The following is a 16098-nucleotide window of genomic DNA, read 5'->3' on the forward strand; positions in this document are numbered from 1 at the left end:
GCCCTTCCCGAACGGGGGGGAAGGGCTGCGGTCTTCAGTGGAAAGTGCTTTCCTACCCTGAAAGATTAACCTAGTGCTTCAGCTTCTCAGAAGCAGTAACTAACATTTTTCTAGGGCCTCGGAATCAGCTAAAGGGTTATAAGGTGTTTTTTTCTTTATGCCCTATGTCTTTGATACATTGCTCTAAGTGAGCCCATAATACAGCTGTTGGAGAAAACCGTGTCTGCCTTTAGGTGTGATGTCCAAGGCGCTAGTGGAGGAGAGCCACACAGCAGGCCTTCAAGAGGATCATGAGGGCAGCTCCAGACGGAGGAGCTGGGGGCTCTTGGTCACTGCCGGTGTCGGTGGAACTTTGGTGGCACTCTATGCTGTGGTCACCCCCTTCGTGACCCCAGCTCTGAGGAAAGTATGCCTGCCCTTTGTTCCTGCAACTTCTGCTCAGATTCAGAACGTGCTGAAAATGTTAGAAAACAGAAGCGGCTCCCTCGTTGACATTGGTAGTGGGGATGGCCGTATTGTAAGTTATGAGCATTGCCTGCCTTCTATATCACCTCTCCAAAAAGTGCCAAATCCTCTAAGTGATGGTTGCTGTCGTTTTCTTATGTTTATGAACGTCTAGTCTTTGGCATCCAGTTTACATTCAGTTTAGATGAGTAATCAGTATTTTTTCTCCAGTCTTACCTGCAGCTTGACAAGGTGGTGTCCAACATGATAATTCCTCCTGTTGGCTGGAGGGAGTTGCACTGTGTTCATGTGAAGAGATGCGATTAAAGTATTGGTACTGTGATTGCCAAAGAGCTGTGATTCCATGTGGGTTTATTGCAGCACGTGAGGCTGTGAGATGAAGTAGCACTGTGTGTAGTAGCTGTGAGTTGCAGCTCTGTGCTTACTGTATAAATGTGGTAGAAGAACAAAGGATCAGAAATGAGTGATGGATTACACAAATAAAAATCCCAGTATTGTCAAATCTGTAGTCTTTGCAGCTTTGTGCAGTGCTGGCTGCCTTGCTTTAAAATCAATATGCTGAAATTAGATTGATTACCAAGAGAAATAGTGAGAATCACCAAAGCCAAAATAATACTGTGCTTCCAGGACATTGTCTGAGGCTGCCTTGCTTCAAAATCAATATGCTGAAATTAGATTGATTACCAAGAGAAATAGTGAGAATCACCAAAGCCAAAATAATACTGTGCTTCCAGGACATTGTCTGATCCCCAAATTGTGAAATGAGGCAGTGAGGGTATATAGAGGATGGTGTTGATTTTCTTGTAGTTGTGATGTTTTGTGTAATGTCTCCATAACCATCTGCTTCAAGTCAGTTTTAGCAGCAGGGTGGCACATGAAGTGGTTTTTTTATAGAAACACATAATTTCTTAAATGCTACCTTTGTCCATATTTTGTGGGAATAAGACAACCATTTGTCCACACACAAAAAAAATTGATTTGGAAATCCAAATGTGGCTTGGAAGGAATTGTGCCTGAGTAGTCAACAGGGAAAAGCATGTGGGTACAGGAGAGCTGTAGTTTCTGGTGCCCTCCCTGCTCAGCCTTCTGACTGTTCACCGTCATCTGAGGCATCTATTTTGACTAGGTACTGTGTGTTTAATTCTGGTTTTAAATATATATATTTATGTATCTATATGTGTGCCTAAATGGTGAGTAAAGACTGGAGAGCCAGGTGCCTAGAATTGAATGCTTGGTGTAGGCTTAATGTATCTGTCCTGAAAAAAGTTGAGCTTCTCTTCAGATGCTTTTAAATATTTAGCCCTTAATCGGGTATAATCAGTGGATAAACATGACCATGTTTTATTTCCAAGCATGGTAAAAAAGGCAGATTCTTTTAGTATGTTTGCAAATGCTGTGTGCGTGTTGGAAGATGCATTATGTCGAGAGTGTGAAACACACTGTCCAAGTCATGCTGCTTGAGAAGCTCTGTTAAAAAATGTGTACTTCCTCCTGATTTCACCTTGTTTGTTCTGCAATTTGTAACCTTTTAAATTATGTCTTAAACCTTCATTCTAGAAACCGTTGCCTTTTTGTATTCATGCCCCACCACCCCCACCCCCCTTTTTCTGAAAAATCAGTAGGCTTTGATGTTATTTGAAGACATTTGTAATAGTTCAACAATTCTAAATGTTAGGATATAAGTTAGAGGAATGTCTTTGAAAATCTACTTGTTAGCAATTACCTTTTGCTTTTTAAAGTGATATGTGAAGCTTAGCATTGGATGAAAGCTATACTGTGAGATTTGTGTGTGGAGTTTTTTCATTTTTTTAATTTACATTTAAATTTTTTACCTACATTTTTTTAAATGAGGGTCAACTGGTTATTTTTATACTCTTTCTATTGGTAGGTTATTTTGGCCCTTATTCAGGGCTCTCTCAAGTGCCTACCCATCCCTGCTTTTCAAATAAGTGCTCTAATTTTGAGTATTTATGCTTGTGGATTTCACTGTTATCTCTGCGCTCGATTTTGGTACTCTTTAATCCAAGGTAGTGTCATGAATATGTTAAATTTTATGTAAGTCATAGGCATGCCACAAGCTTACAGCTTTGCCCTGTGAATGTTTATGTGGTTCATTTTGTTCACCTGAATATATCTATTAATTTCAATGGGACTAGTCATAATAGTAAAATGTAGTTTGAGTTTTTGTTCACTATGCTACTAATCTGTTGGGGATTAAAACCTGAGTGATTTATGCAAGTTCATTCCTTTGATTTTTATTGTAAATAAATCTATGTGTTCCTGTTTAGATGAATACATTTTCTCTGTTTATCAGTGAAGATTTATTTTCTTTCTTGTAGGTGATAGCAGCTGCAAAAAGGGGATTCAAAGCTGTTGGTTATGAATTAAATCCCTGGCTAGTCTGGTACTCCAGATACCGTGCCTGGAGAGATGGGGTACATCACAACACCAGATTTTATATTTCAGACTTATGGAAGGTAAGTGGTGAGCTATGTACGAAGGAATCTGGGATATTTGAGATTACCATAATTTGAAAATACTGTTCCAAGAACTAGAATGCTGACTGGTCACAAGGTGCTGTGTTGGACTTTGAGAAAAGTACTTGAGCCCAGAGAAACTAGACTGACAGCCCAAGACACAGCTCTGCTGGTTTTGCTCTTAGGGAGAGTGCTGTCCTTTTTCAGTACAGGCTCCTCAAGTGTACCATGTTATGCTTGTGCCTGATCAAGGATGTAGGCGCTGTAACATCAGGCTTCACTGAGAGCTGATTCTGTGTAATCGGTAACAAGACTCTTAATCACCTAATGTACAAGATCACAATCTTACCTGATAACTTCATTAGACGTGTTCTTTTCTAGCTGTGGAATGTGTTACCTGGTTTTGAGTGTTGCTTTAAGGTAACTTAATGTGACTGTGATTTCTTTTTTTTTTTTTTTCACAATTTTAAGTGATTTGTGTCACAATTGCTTCTTTAATGAGGTGTGCTTTTTTGGGTCATATTTATGTGGGCTTCTCTCCTCCTATTCCTGTCAAAGTTGTGGGGTTTTGTTTGTTTGGTTTTGGCTTTTTTGTTGGTGGTAGTGGTGGTTGTTTGTTTAATGGCATTTTGTAATGAGTGAAGGGGATACCAGGAATTTTTTGGAAAAGTGTGAATGTACTGTTTTTATCTTTGTTCAGAGAGGGGCATAGGAAACTTGATGTCGTTGACTGGAAGAATCCAGGCATGGGAATGGCTGACAAATTTTTATAGCTAGCTAACATTTAACAAAAGTGGGGCAAACTTAAAACCTACTTCATTTAAATATATACAGTAATTGTCAAAAAAACTTAGCCATGAGTAAAATCATTTAGGTATTTTCTAAATCAATACTTTCATCTAGAATTGATGCCATAGTCCTGGCCAGGCAGTAGAACTTGTTTGCTGTTCAGCAATATAAAGTTGTCTTTAAGTGGAAATTTGTCTGGTGAAAAGTTGATGTGGGATCTTCTTTCTTCTTTTGGTCTAAATCCCTGTTGAAAGGAATGCAGCTAGAGGGATTAGGGGAAAAGAATGGTGAGAACTTATCCAAGTAAAAATGTATTTTCATTAACGCTTCCTCTTGAACTTTATTTTAGGTTTCTTTTTCCCATTATACGAATGTTGTTGTTTTTGGGGTACCTCAAATGGTAAGTTAATTATTTTTGCATTGTTTAATTATTTAAATACTGAGGCATTCAGTGTTAGTACCTTCAACTGCATAATGAACCAACCTGCAGAATGTCAAAGGTAGTTGGTGCTAATATTTTGATATTTCTTTGTTGCTTATTAATGTCCATGATGAAACCTGGTAAAACTGGTGACAGTATGCAGACTGGAGCTCTGATAATGTATGTGGTTTTTTGAGAAGTATTTCCTGTCCATTAGTTCAGGACCAAAATGAAAACTGCTGTGCTGAAGTTGCTTGGGGGAAGGTGATAGATTGGTTCTTTAAAATTTCATGTTTTCTTACTGAAAAAATGAGGGGTTTGAAGTGAGAGGATGGAATAGAAAATTTGCTGCAGCTGATTTTTGGGAAGCTTGTTAGAGTATTGAACATTTGCTAATGTTCTCCAAAAACTGGATCACTTCAAATAGGCCAGCAGTTGGTGTGTTGAAATAATCCCTTGTCCATGTTAGACTGTGAGGGTTTAGGAAGGGAGACAAACATGTCGTGTTTAATTGCTAGAGTACAAGTCCACAGATCCTTTGCCTTTTAGGAAGGCTTTGTAGCTTCTATCCATCATGTCTCTGGGGAAAATATGTACTTTTTAACTGGTGTAGAAATTGAGTTGCATAGTGGTTGCTTTAGTGATGTATTTGATAAATTGAGTCAGTTTATGTTCACTTTGGCTTGATCTAGTTTTCTTTCTCTCTTTTTACTAGAAAAGAAAACTTTAAATATGTAAATACTGGTATTTTCATTTATTATTAGAATCTTCTATATAAGTTGAATGCATATGAAGGGGTGAAACAGAAATATTCCATAAATACTTTTATATTGCTTTTTCCTCTGCTAAGGCAGGTGTGGAATGAAATGAGTGAAGAGCTTTATGTGATGCTATACTGTACAGCGTACTCTGATAATGTTTCTGTAGCAGTATCAGGAAGATGCAACAAGAAGCATGATAAAGCTTCCCTACTCTCTGCTTTTTCTTTAACAGCATTGGAATTAAATACCTACTTCAGATTCAGACTGCAACCCTTTTTGGAAACTGAAGTGTATATGTATGGGTTTTTTTCTCCTGCGTTTGTGGGTAGCATATTAGTGAGAGCTATGATGTTACTTGTGCTACGGACGTTGCCAGGTTTGGATGTTCTGTGCTCTCTTGCATGAGTTCCAGGAGGGGGCACTATAAATATTTGAATTTGCAGTCAGAAGTTCGGCAGTTGCACTGAGGGGGAAAAGTGCAGGTGAAGGAAGACACTTCGGTAATCTAGAAATAAACAAATAACTGTGAAGATGTGAGTCAACTTAGCAGAAGTACTATCTTAACTTTAAATGTAATAGTATTAAGTGGGATAAGTTAGTAACAGCTGTGATAGAAAGGGTAGCTGTAGGGCTCAGAATAACTGCAGTAAATTCAGTAAATACTAGCCTAAACTCATCCAGCAAAAATACTGTCATAGATGTAGCAGATCCAAACACAGGAACTACTGTGTTCCCCAACCATTCATTTGCTCATGATGCCCTTTAAATTTACTTGGAAGTTGTGACTGCTTAGCCTCCTGAAGGGCTAAATTGATTTTCTAGAAACTTAAATGCCTTTTCTCTTTTTTGTTTTAGTGAGGACAATAGATCTCTTCAGCTTTTTTAGTAATAGTGGTCTGATTTGATGCTGTCACACAGTGCTCTTGTTTCAAATCCAAGATTAGCTTACAGGACTTGGATTTTTTGATCTTCAGGGAACACTAAGACCTCTCTGCTGCAGTGTCTGGGAGAAGGTGTGTTTGTTTATGAGTAGTTGCAGAGACTTTTACATGCTTAGGGTGGAATGACAGAATTCTTACCAAGTGTTCATGATTGCAGTTTCTGTGTATTTTAACTGATTATAGAATGTGCAAAAGGTTTGCTAAAGTGTGTATCTATGTAAACATACCAAAAAAATCCAACACTGGCTTTATGTAACATGCAGTATGGTTATAACATCTATGTTAGAGAGATTTAGCTTAAAAAATAATTTGACTGTTTGCTTCAAGAATACAATTCTTTTTGTTTGAAGTATTAATGAAGTTTTCTATTTTGAGCTAATACAGACATGATATGTCACTAATTTTCATAATTACTCATTAAAAATTAGACTATGTCTATACCTGTAATTTCTGTAACAACTTAGTCTCCTCTGGTGTCTCAACTCAGTTTGAAATACCAAAGTGAACTTATTTTTCTAGTTTATTTAAGGTGTGGTAGCAAAAATGTTCAAAAGCTATGCTCTATGGATGAAACCAGAGCATAGCATATGCTTAAAAATATTCAGAGGTAACTCTTTGATATATTTGATCTATGACTATAATTTTCCTAAAATATTCCATTGTAAGCATAAATGTAGCTATAATAGGATGTTACATCAAAGGCATACCCTGCATGTGTATGATAGTGGAAGCTATCTGCAGCCATTGGATTTACATTTTATTCAGTCAGTCTTGTTTTTAAATGCTGTTCTGTTGTGGTTTTTTCTGTTGTTGTGATTTTTTTTTTTTTTTGTACACTGCGTCCTTTGACTTGAATCGAACTGTATTTGTAAATAATTACTGTCTTTTTAACTTTTTAGTATGGAAATGTTATGTCATGATATCAAAGTAAATATATTTTTACATCTAATAGGAGTAACCTGTGGAGCTTGCTGTATCCCTGAGATAGATACAGTATGTAAGAATAAAAGGAATTCCAAATGGATGTGACTGACCTGCTTAAGCATAATGTCAAATCTTCCAAGCACAAAAATGGCTAAATCTATCAAGTTTCCTTTTTTTTTTCCAGAACATAATCACTATGTGGGATGGGAAAAAGTGTCTTTGAAGTCTAAATGTGTTAATTCATTTCTGACTTAATCCATAGCAGAATTTGCAGAGTACTTATTGGAGATAACCAACTGGGCAGGATGTTGCTCTGTTCTGGAAAAGCAGTGATACTTCCCCTGGGTTTCATATGTACTCAATTTTTGCAAATGGAGGAAGTCTAGACTCTAGGCTTTCATCCAAGGAGAGGTGCACAGTGGTATTTGACACGGTCCTTCACAACATCCTTCTCGCTAAAGTGGAGGGATGTGAATTTGATGGCTGGACTCTTTGGTGAATGAGGAATTGGTTGGATGGCTGCATCCAAAGAGTAAGCGGTCAATGACTCGGTGTCCAGCTGGAGATCAATGACAAGTGGTGTCCCTTAGGAGTCTGTATTGGGACCAGTGCTGTTTAATATCTTCATCAGTGACATGGTGGGATCAAGTGCTCCCTCAGCAAGTCTGCAGATGACACCAAGATGAGTGGTGCAGCTGACACCAGAGGAATGGGTTGCCATCTGGAGGGACTTGGACAAGCTGGAGAATAGGTCCCATGTGAACCTCCTGTGGTTCAGCAAAGACCAAGTGCAAGGTCCTGCACCTGGGTCAGGGCAATCCTTGGTATCAAGACAAGCTGGGGGATGAAGGGATTGAGAGCAGCCCTGCAGAGAAGGAATTGATTCTGGTGGATGAAAGGCTGACAGTTTGGATCACAACCCAGAAGGCCAGCCATATCCTGGGCTGCATCAAAAGCAGCATGGACAACAGGTTGAGGGAGGCTGCCCAGGGAGGTGATGGATTCCTCATCCCTGGAGGTGTTTAAAAGATGTGTAGATGTGGTGCTGAGGAACATAGTTTAGGAACCCTGGCAGTGCAGGGTGAACAGTTAGACTTGATCATGAAGGACTCTTCCAGGCAGATGATTCTGTGATTCTGTCCTGCTGCTTTACTCCACTCTGGTAAGACCTTATCTGGAGTATGGCATTCAGCTCTGGAGTCCTCAGCATAGCAAGGATGTGGACCTGTTGGAGCAGCTCCAGAGGAGGGCCACGAAAAAGATCAGAGGGATGGAAGACCTCTCATGTGAGGAAAGGCTGAGACAGCTTGGATTGTTCAGCCTGCGGGAGAGAAAGCTCCAGAGAGACCTTAACTGCAGCCTTGTAATACTTAGAAGGCTTATAAGAAACATGTAGACGGACTTTTTAGCAGGGCCTGTCCTGACAGGCAAAGGGTAATGGTTTTAAACTAAAAGAGGGGAGATTTAGACTAGAATTTTTTCCAGTGAGATGGTGAAACACTGGCCCAGGTTGCCCAGAGAGATTGTAGATGCCCCATACCTGGAGACGTTCAAGGTCAGGTTGGACGGGGCTCTGAGCAACCTGGTCTAGTTGAAGATGTCCTTACTTATTGCAGAGTGGGATGGACTAGATGACCTTTAAAGGTCCCTTCCAACTCTTAAGCATTCTGTGATTCTCTGTGCTGTTTCCTACAGTACTGCTTCAGGGACTTGAAAAGCGCCTGTTAACAAGCTGGAGCCAACAAAGCCCAATTTCTGTAGCACTGAACCTACCGGTGCTTTACCATACAGTGAGAGCAGAATATTTGCTTTGGGTCATTGACTGTGTGAACCTGGAGACGTTCAAGGTCAGGTTGGACGGGGCTCTGAGCAACCTGGTCTAGTTGAAGATGTCCTTACTTATTGCAGAGTGGGATGGACTAGATGACCTTTAAAGGTCCCTTCCAACTCTTAAGCATTCTGTGATTCTCTGTGCTGTTTCCTACAGTACTGCTTCAGGGACTTGAAAAGCGCCTGTTAACAAGCTGGAGCCAACAAAGCCCAATTTCTGTAGCACTGAACCTACCGGTGCTTTACCATACAGTGAGAGCAGAATATTTGCTTTGGGTCATTGACTGTGTGATGTTTTGAGTGTCCCAGGATCTGCCTTGGGGTTAGACTGGAAATTATGAGAGGCATCGGCCTTTGAGTATTGTATAATAGTTCATGCAACTTGGGGTGTCAGCATAAATTCAAGGGGCTGAACTTTCATTCTCTACAGAGAAGAATCCCACTGAAGAGAAACATGAATTGGAACATACAAAGTCTTGTCTTAACTTGGGCAGTTTTTATCTAAGGAGGTTACCTACAGTTTTTGATTGCATTTTTAGAACTTAGAGTTACCATTTTCTTGATTTCACCAATCAAGGCACAATAACCGTTTGCTGGTTTTACATATTTGTCAATGCGTCAAAGTGACCATGTGTATTTTTTTAATTCCTCAAACCTTGGACTTCCTTGAATACTTGAACTATATTCTAAAGAGCATGCTTCTGTGTTTTTACTGCTTCTGAGAGCTTTTTATTGTTGCTCAACAGATGCCACAGCTGGAGAAGAAGCTGGAGGAAGAACTTCAGTGTAATGCCAGAATCATTGCCTGTCGTTTTCCTTTCCCTTGCTGGATCCCAGATCATACTGCGGGAGAGGGAATAGATACTGTGTGGGCCTATGATTTGAAACATTCTAGAGAATGTGGAAAAAAATAGTCTAGAAATTACACCAGAGACAGAATCCTAAACATCTAATTTTGTTTTGTATTGAAACTTCTGGCTTTGACTTCATCTGTTAAAGACAAGATTAATGTGAGTGGAGCCCCAGGATATGGAGGCAGATATTCACTAAAATAACTGAAGTTACCACCTATTGCTCCAGAAATACTTGTTGAGGAGGGTGTGAGACAATTAATGATGTGATGTCTGGAGCTTTGGGAACACTAATGGTCCTCAAGGGAAGGAGAGATTTATGAATGCTTTTAAAGTAAAGCAAAGTGCTGTTTCTTGCTTTGGCCATTTACTTTTGGGGGACTACATGGAGATGGACGGTGAGCTGAAGGTTTGGAATTCCTTGTTACATAAGGAAATGTGCTGTATTTGTTATTTCCATGGCTGAAGTGTGAAATGGAAAGCAAATTGCTCTAATTTACCCAGGGGAACTGGGTAAGCATTTTCTTGTCATGTTGTCCCCAATTTTTCTATCACTTGCTATGTTAATTTGATAGTTTACAAGATTAAATACTGAACTGTGACTTCAGTTATCAGTGTGTGGATTATGTTGATACACTTCCAATTGCTGGGGTAATGTATTACAATTTTGCTGATATGGTACTTCAGGGTACAACTTTGTTTCCTCTGAAAACCAGGAAGGCCTTAGAGAACTGGCTTAATCAAATTATACTGTAGATCTGGAGTCAAAAGAAGGAAACCTTCAAGCTACACATGCTATTCAATACCAAATAATTCAGATACACAGAAAAACGTATAGTTTATCTTTGTTCAGGTCTTCTAGTATAATCAGTTGCCTTTTGGGAGTTACTTGTCTTACTCCTTTCTTTCCCTGCCAGATCTTAGCAAAAAAATTACTACATTGCAGAATGAATAATGGTTTCCTGAAATATTGTAGAATTTGAACCATTTGAAAATAATAAATGTCAGAGTTCTCCAGCAGTCAGACTTTCAATTTTTTCCTTTTTTTTATTTTTGCATTGAGACCCATTATGTCCCCACAGGTTTTTGATGAAAGATCAGTTGTACCAACGTAGCATCTGAGTGCTACAATTCTAATTTTGTAGTTTTCTATTTTGTAAAAGCTGGCTTTCTAGGGAGGAGGAGAGGGGTATGGCTCCAAGAGAGCCATTTGATAACGCAAGTTGCTCAGTGTACTGCACATTCACTACAACTACACAGCCATGTCAACCAAGTCTGTCCAGATTTGTTTGTGAAATGTGCACGTATTTTGTGAGCTTTAGGCATTTCAGTATTACCGGATGCATTGAAGTTCTTGATTTATCCTCTGGTCTGATATGCTGCCACTTAATCTAATATTGCTCCAAGGATGTTAATCCTCTGTCTCTGATCTGCTGTTTATTTCTGACTCATGAGTTGCAGCCAGGTAAGAAGGTACAGAATCAGGTTTAAAATAAAGTACCACATTTCACAAGCGAGTTGAAAGAGCATGGTCCATAGGGGGAAGAAGAAAAAGTCTGTAGCCCAGGCTTTGGGAAAGCCTTTCACCTTTAATCAAGGACCCAGCTCAGGAGCAAGAGAGATCTCCTGAATTCTGCATAAATTTTTAAAGAATTACTTGGGAATAGCAAATTAAAGAACTTGTGTGACTTCTTTAAACATTTTAATCACCATAATACCATTCTGAGATGCAAAGGGGAAGTAAGCAGAGGTAGCATTTTGTTTATCTTTTATATTGTGATGTATGAGAGGAAAGGAGGAAGGGGATCATATGGCCCAAGTATGACAGACTTGTACATCAGCTGTGCATATTTCTGGTTGGATAGGAGCATCCATACTAGGAATGGGCTGTGATGAGCATTCACTCAAATAAGTTCATATTATTACACTTGAATGAACACTAATTACTGATAGATCCCCTCATCCTTCTGTAGTTTCACTTTTCATGATGGTTTACAAATACTGAAGCATTTATTCAAGGACAGAAATGAATTCTTCAAATTCACGATTGAAGAGGGCAGCCAGTAAATTCTGCTTTGAGTGAGCTATTTTTCTTTTACACTTGCCAAGTTTGCAGTTCTCTAGTTTTATAATAGAGTCCTAACTTGTTTTTCAGAAGCACCATACGTTTCTCCTAGAAGACTCCTTGACTTCTTGATAAGTTAAACACGGATGTCACACATTCTTAAAAATCACCCATGAGTGAGATGGTTGTAGAATTAATATTTTTAGTATTTTTCTTTTCATGATAATCTCTCTATTCATCCTTGTTCTCCCTTACTGAGGGAGACCTATACATGGATAGTTACCACTTTCCCTCTTCATTGTTTTTTGAATTCTCCCTCTTATTTCTGTGTTTGCTTTTATTTTTCGTATTGTCTTTAATTTACAGTTTGTTTGACTTTATAAATTCATCAGATCTTCTAATTTCCTTTGATTTTGTTTTCCATAAACTAGTTGCCTTTTTTCCAGCAACTTTACAGGAAGACCAAATATGTTAAGTAAATATGTTAAGTCCTTTTTCTCTAACATTTTAAGATGTATTTAAGTAACCTCCTGGATTTATTTAGCAGTCTGTCTGCTGACATAGCATGACTTCTGTTTCCAGTAAATGAAAGAAAAACACATCCACCATATGGTCTTTAGACTGAAAAATAACCTTGGTCTACAACAATTCAGGCCATTTAGTTGTTTTAAGTACTTAATTTCACATTTTTATTATATTTCATCACTTGGCAAATGAGTACAGGCCTTTTATGCATTCAGTAGTTCTTTGGATTTAGGTTATTTGTTCAGGTGGTACTTCTGCTGGTTTCTTTTTCTTTGTATAATGTTGGCATTTCTATTAGAGGCTTCAGTTGAAATGTTGGACTGATGTTTTTCCTGTGAATTGCTGTGTAGTCCTTGAAGGATCACTGTAATACAAGCCAGTGAACTGCTAGCATTGGTAAAAATGAAGTGAAACCTGCTTACCAGTAAATGTGCAGGGATATTTTTCAGCTTGCTGTGTATGTTGTGGTTTAAAAAAAAACACAGTTTTTTGAAGACCCATATACAGATTTTAGCTTAAAGTTTTGAGGTGAGCAGAGGTCTTTGCAAGGTCAGAAGCAGTAAATTAGTGGCTTTCAACCTGAGGTTTGTGGATACATTCTGAGGAATCCACAAAAAGTAATTTAAAAAGCAGATCTATTATCAGTAGCTTGCTTTGTTACCTGTGGTTGCATCCATCCATTGGAAAATTTTAATGTGTCTGAAAGGCTTAATTTAGAATCCCTGAACTAAAAATACAGGTTTATCTAAGACATTAGCTAAATGGAAGTGAGTTTAGCAAAGTAAGGAGTTCTTTCTGTTGTTGCTTGCATGGACTGTTGACCCTTGAATCGCTGCAGTATACAAATGTGTGAGCCTCTGTGTCTCTTCTGATGAGCATATAACTTCGTATTTTGCGATGTGAGAGAAGCCACATGGTTCTACATGTTCCCATTGTGTTCTAATAATAGCTTTATAGTTAATCTGTTGTTTAAGGGTCTAATTGCTTTAATTGCCTTTTTTTAGAACTGCGTAAACATGGAATTTGCATTTTCAGAACAACTGATCAGCTGCCACTGAAGCCTGTCTGAACCTTGCGAAAGACCTTAATGCTATAATGTCTGCAGCTGTCCATGCCAGAACTCTGGTTCAGACAACTAGCAGTATGCCTAGCTCTTGCATAATCTCTCTTGATTCTTGATTTCTTGATTGAAAGTGGAAGTGTGAGGAGAGGACACAAAATGAATTATTAAAACTTGAGGGTTGGTTTAAATTCTGGGAGAGAAGAATCTGAGTCATGTGGGAGACAGCTAAAATTGAAGGGGCCTTCTCTCTCACTATCACTCTAGCCCCTAAGGTTTGATGCTGTCTTTTTTTTTTGCGTTAAGACCGTGTAGTTTATCTTGAAAGTATACCATTGAAAAACCATTGTTTTTTCAAGCTTTTCAGAATGTGCGCATGCCAAAACAATATACATGTCCAAATGGACTGTTCTCAAAGTTGACTACAGGAGCTCTCATCATCTGTGCTCACGTATATTTTATTGCTTCCTTTTTTTCAGCATGCATAGAAGCCAAAACTATACTTTGACTACATTTATTTTTGATGCATAAATAAGCTTTGTGGGTGTGATCAATACTGATTAGGTTTATTTGCAAACACAGATCTCACACTGAAGCAATTCTAAAAAGATTTTGAGCAGGAACAGGACAAGTAATGGTAATGACGTTAAAATATGATGTTGCTTAGTGACAGGGGTGGTAGTCTCTTGCCATTGAGGTTCTTTTAAGTTCAGTTGTTATTGTGATGTGTCAAGCAAAGCCAGAGAATGAAAGACTAGTCGAAACATAGCACTGTTGTGAGGTGTTTTAAAAGAAATTTATTTTCAAACACCTTCAGCAGAGGCTGCTTTCTGGTTTCATTTAGAATGCTAAGTACTGTTACTGTTCTGGAAAAGAGTATGTTGGTGGCAGAATACGATTTGCTCAGCTAATACAACTAGTGAACCTCTTGAAGAGTTTATTCTACAGTACTTTCAGATAATTTCCTTTACCCTTTCTTTGCCTCCCCCCAAAATCCCCAGAACCTTTTGAGTGTCAATGTAAATGTAGTTTCCATTTTAAACCTTGAATTGGCCTTAGAAATTAAAGCCTAGGAAACAGCTTCTGATACGAAAAATGTTGCCAGCTTCAGCAACTGGATCTTATTTACCAGAGTATGTTAAATATAATGTAGGTCAGATCTAGGCTGATTTAACAAATGATGTAAGTTTCTTAGAAAAAATCAGCACTGTGAGTCTCCTGGATGCACAATCTGAGTTAGATTGTGTATTCTAATGAAAATGCTGATCAAACAGCTCTCTTCTCAGGACTGTCAGAAAATTAGGTAGTCTGAGCACCTTTCAGAAAACAGGAAGCCTGGATGATGGATCTTTAATGAGGCTTTTGTCTATAGCTCTTCTCTTCGTGTTTATACTTTGGGTGCTTATGAACATCAGATGGAGTGGGGACTTTTGCCTCCTTGGGTGATACTTAGATGTGTGAGGACAAATCAGAGGTTGAAGTATACCTTTAATCCCTTTCAGGCTAACTAATCAAGAGTGATCATTTCTCTGATGTTGTTTTATTCTGACTGATATAATTTTCATTTTCACGGGCATAATACTAGATGTTGCTTATGATTCATTTATCTTTCTTTTCTGGTGCATGCCCGAAGAATCTCTGTTGACAGTACAAATCTCTTTCCATTTCTGTGCAAAATACACAGTGCATCTTCCACTGGCCTTGACTGCCTTTAACTTGAGACGGTGTTCCCTCCTAGTGTTGGATATGCAGGTCATTCACTGAGATTGTAAGTACCAGGGTTTGTGAATCATGCAGCGTTCTTGTTAGGATGCTGCAGGCAGCACTGAACCCAAGGATACTGGAGCTCAGGTTCCACAGCAGATAACCCTATCAGAAGTATTGAGCTTCACTTTGTATTTATTGTTAGCAAACTCCTCCTGGATCACTACCCTACAGACAAAATGAACAGCCTTCCCCAAACCTCATCCATCAGCATGTGCTCTTGTTTTCAGCTGCAGGTGCAAATAGCCATACTACTTTCTGGCTTTGTCTAGGCCATGGGCATAGTGAGGCCTTCCCAGTTTGTTTCAGCGTAAGCAGGCTTAACTTTTAGCTTCAGCTGTCTCAGTCAAGAGTCTGCCTAGGAAATTGTCATCATCTCTGAAGGCACTGGAACAAATGCGCTCTGAGTTCTGAAGACTTCCTGAACTTGCTGTCTTATCATGATGGGACATAGTATTAATGGTTGTGGCAGGCTTTTATAAAGACTGCTTTAGCATTGCTGAATTTGATATCTCCCCTCATTTAGTAACTTTACAAAGCAGAGGATAAATTCATTCCAATTCTCCCTCTGCCTAATAGCACTAGAACATTGTTCTTTAGTTTGGTACTGCTGTTTTTCTGGTACAGCCTAATCATAAACTTCCTGAGAGAAAGACCTAAGACCATAGTCCTTCCTCTCCAGCACAAACTTAAGAGCAAGGCTCTTTAACTGAGGGTCTTCCCTGTTGGAAAGTCTTTCGGCAGCAAAGATCCTGTAGGATCCTGTAGTACGGATGGGAAGGCTTTCTCTCAAATTCTGGTTGCTGATACAGGTACTATTTGTCAGGACTGATACTAGAAACATCTTGGTTTTCCACAAAGACTTGTGGCTTAAGGTTAGTTCAAGGAGGTTGATACTTCATCTGATACGGAGGCTTGGAGTACCAGGACTTTCTCAGTCTGTATTTTTTGGGAATGCTAAAAGTCAAGTTTTGCGGTTTATAGTAGTATAATTTTTTATGTGCCAGTAAAAATGAGAATATAAGAACAATCTTCTGATAGTAATATTCTGGTAACAGGCTAAGCTGAATCTTACTGAATGGATATTTCTAGGTTGGAGAAAGAGACACAAGTCTGTTCTCTCTTCAGTAAGTGTGTGTTGTTCCTATTGAGAGAATTTGTTTGCATGTGCTGGGGGGAAAAAAAAACAGTAGATGTAGAAGGTGGCAGTTGGCGTGCTAGTTAC

At 38.8% G+C, this 16098-nt stretch overlaps 1 protein-coding gene across 1 annotated transcript; it reads left to right on the plus strand.

Annotated features, from left to right (window-relative positions):
- The first annotated feature begins 238 nt into the window (after positions 1 to 238).
- LOC104496880 (protein FAM173B-like) lies at positions 239 to 9522 on the plus strand. The gene is made up of 4 exons (XM_010140067.1): positions 239 to 517; positions 2805 to 2942; positions 4081 to 4131; positions 9355 to 9522. The coding sequence occupies exons 1-4, from the start codon at positions 239 to 241 to the stop codon at positions 9520 to 9522; spliced, it is 636 nt and encodes a 211-aa protein (XP_010138369.1).
- The last annotated feature ends 6576 nt before the right edge of the window (positions 9523 to 16098 follow it).

This window comes from Buceros rhinoceros, unplaced genomic scaffold (genome assembly GCF_000710305.1).
Source record: "Buceros rhinoceros silvestris isolate BGI_N320 unplaced genomic scaffold, ASM71030v1 scaffold2587, whole genome shotgun sequence".
Lineage (NCBI taxonomy): Eukaryota > Metazoa > Chordata > Aves > Bucerotiformes > Bucerotidae > Buceros > Buceros rhinoceros.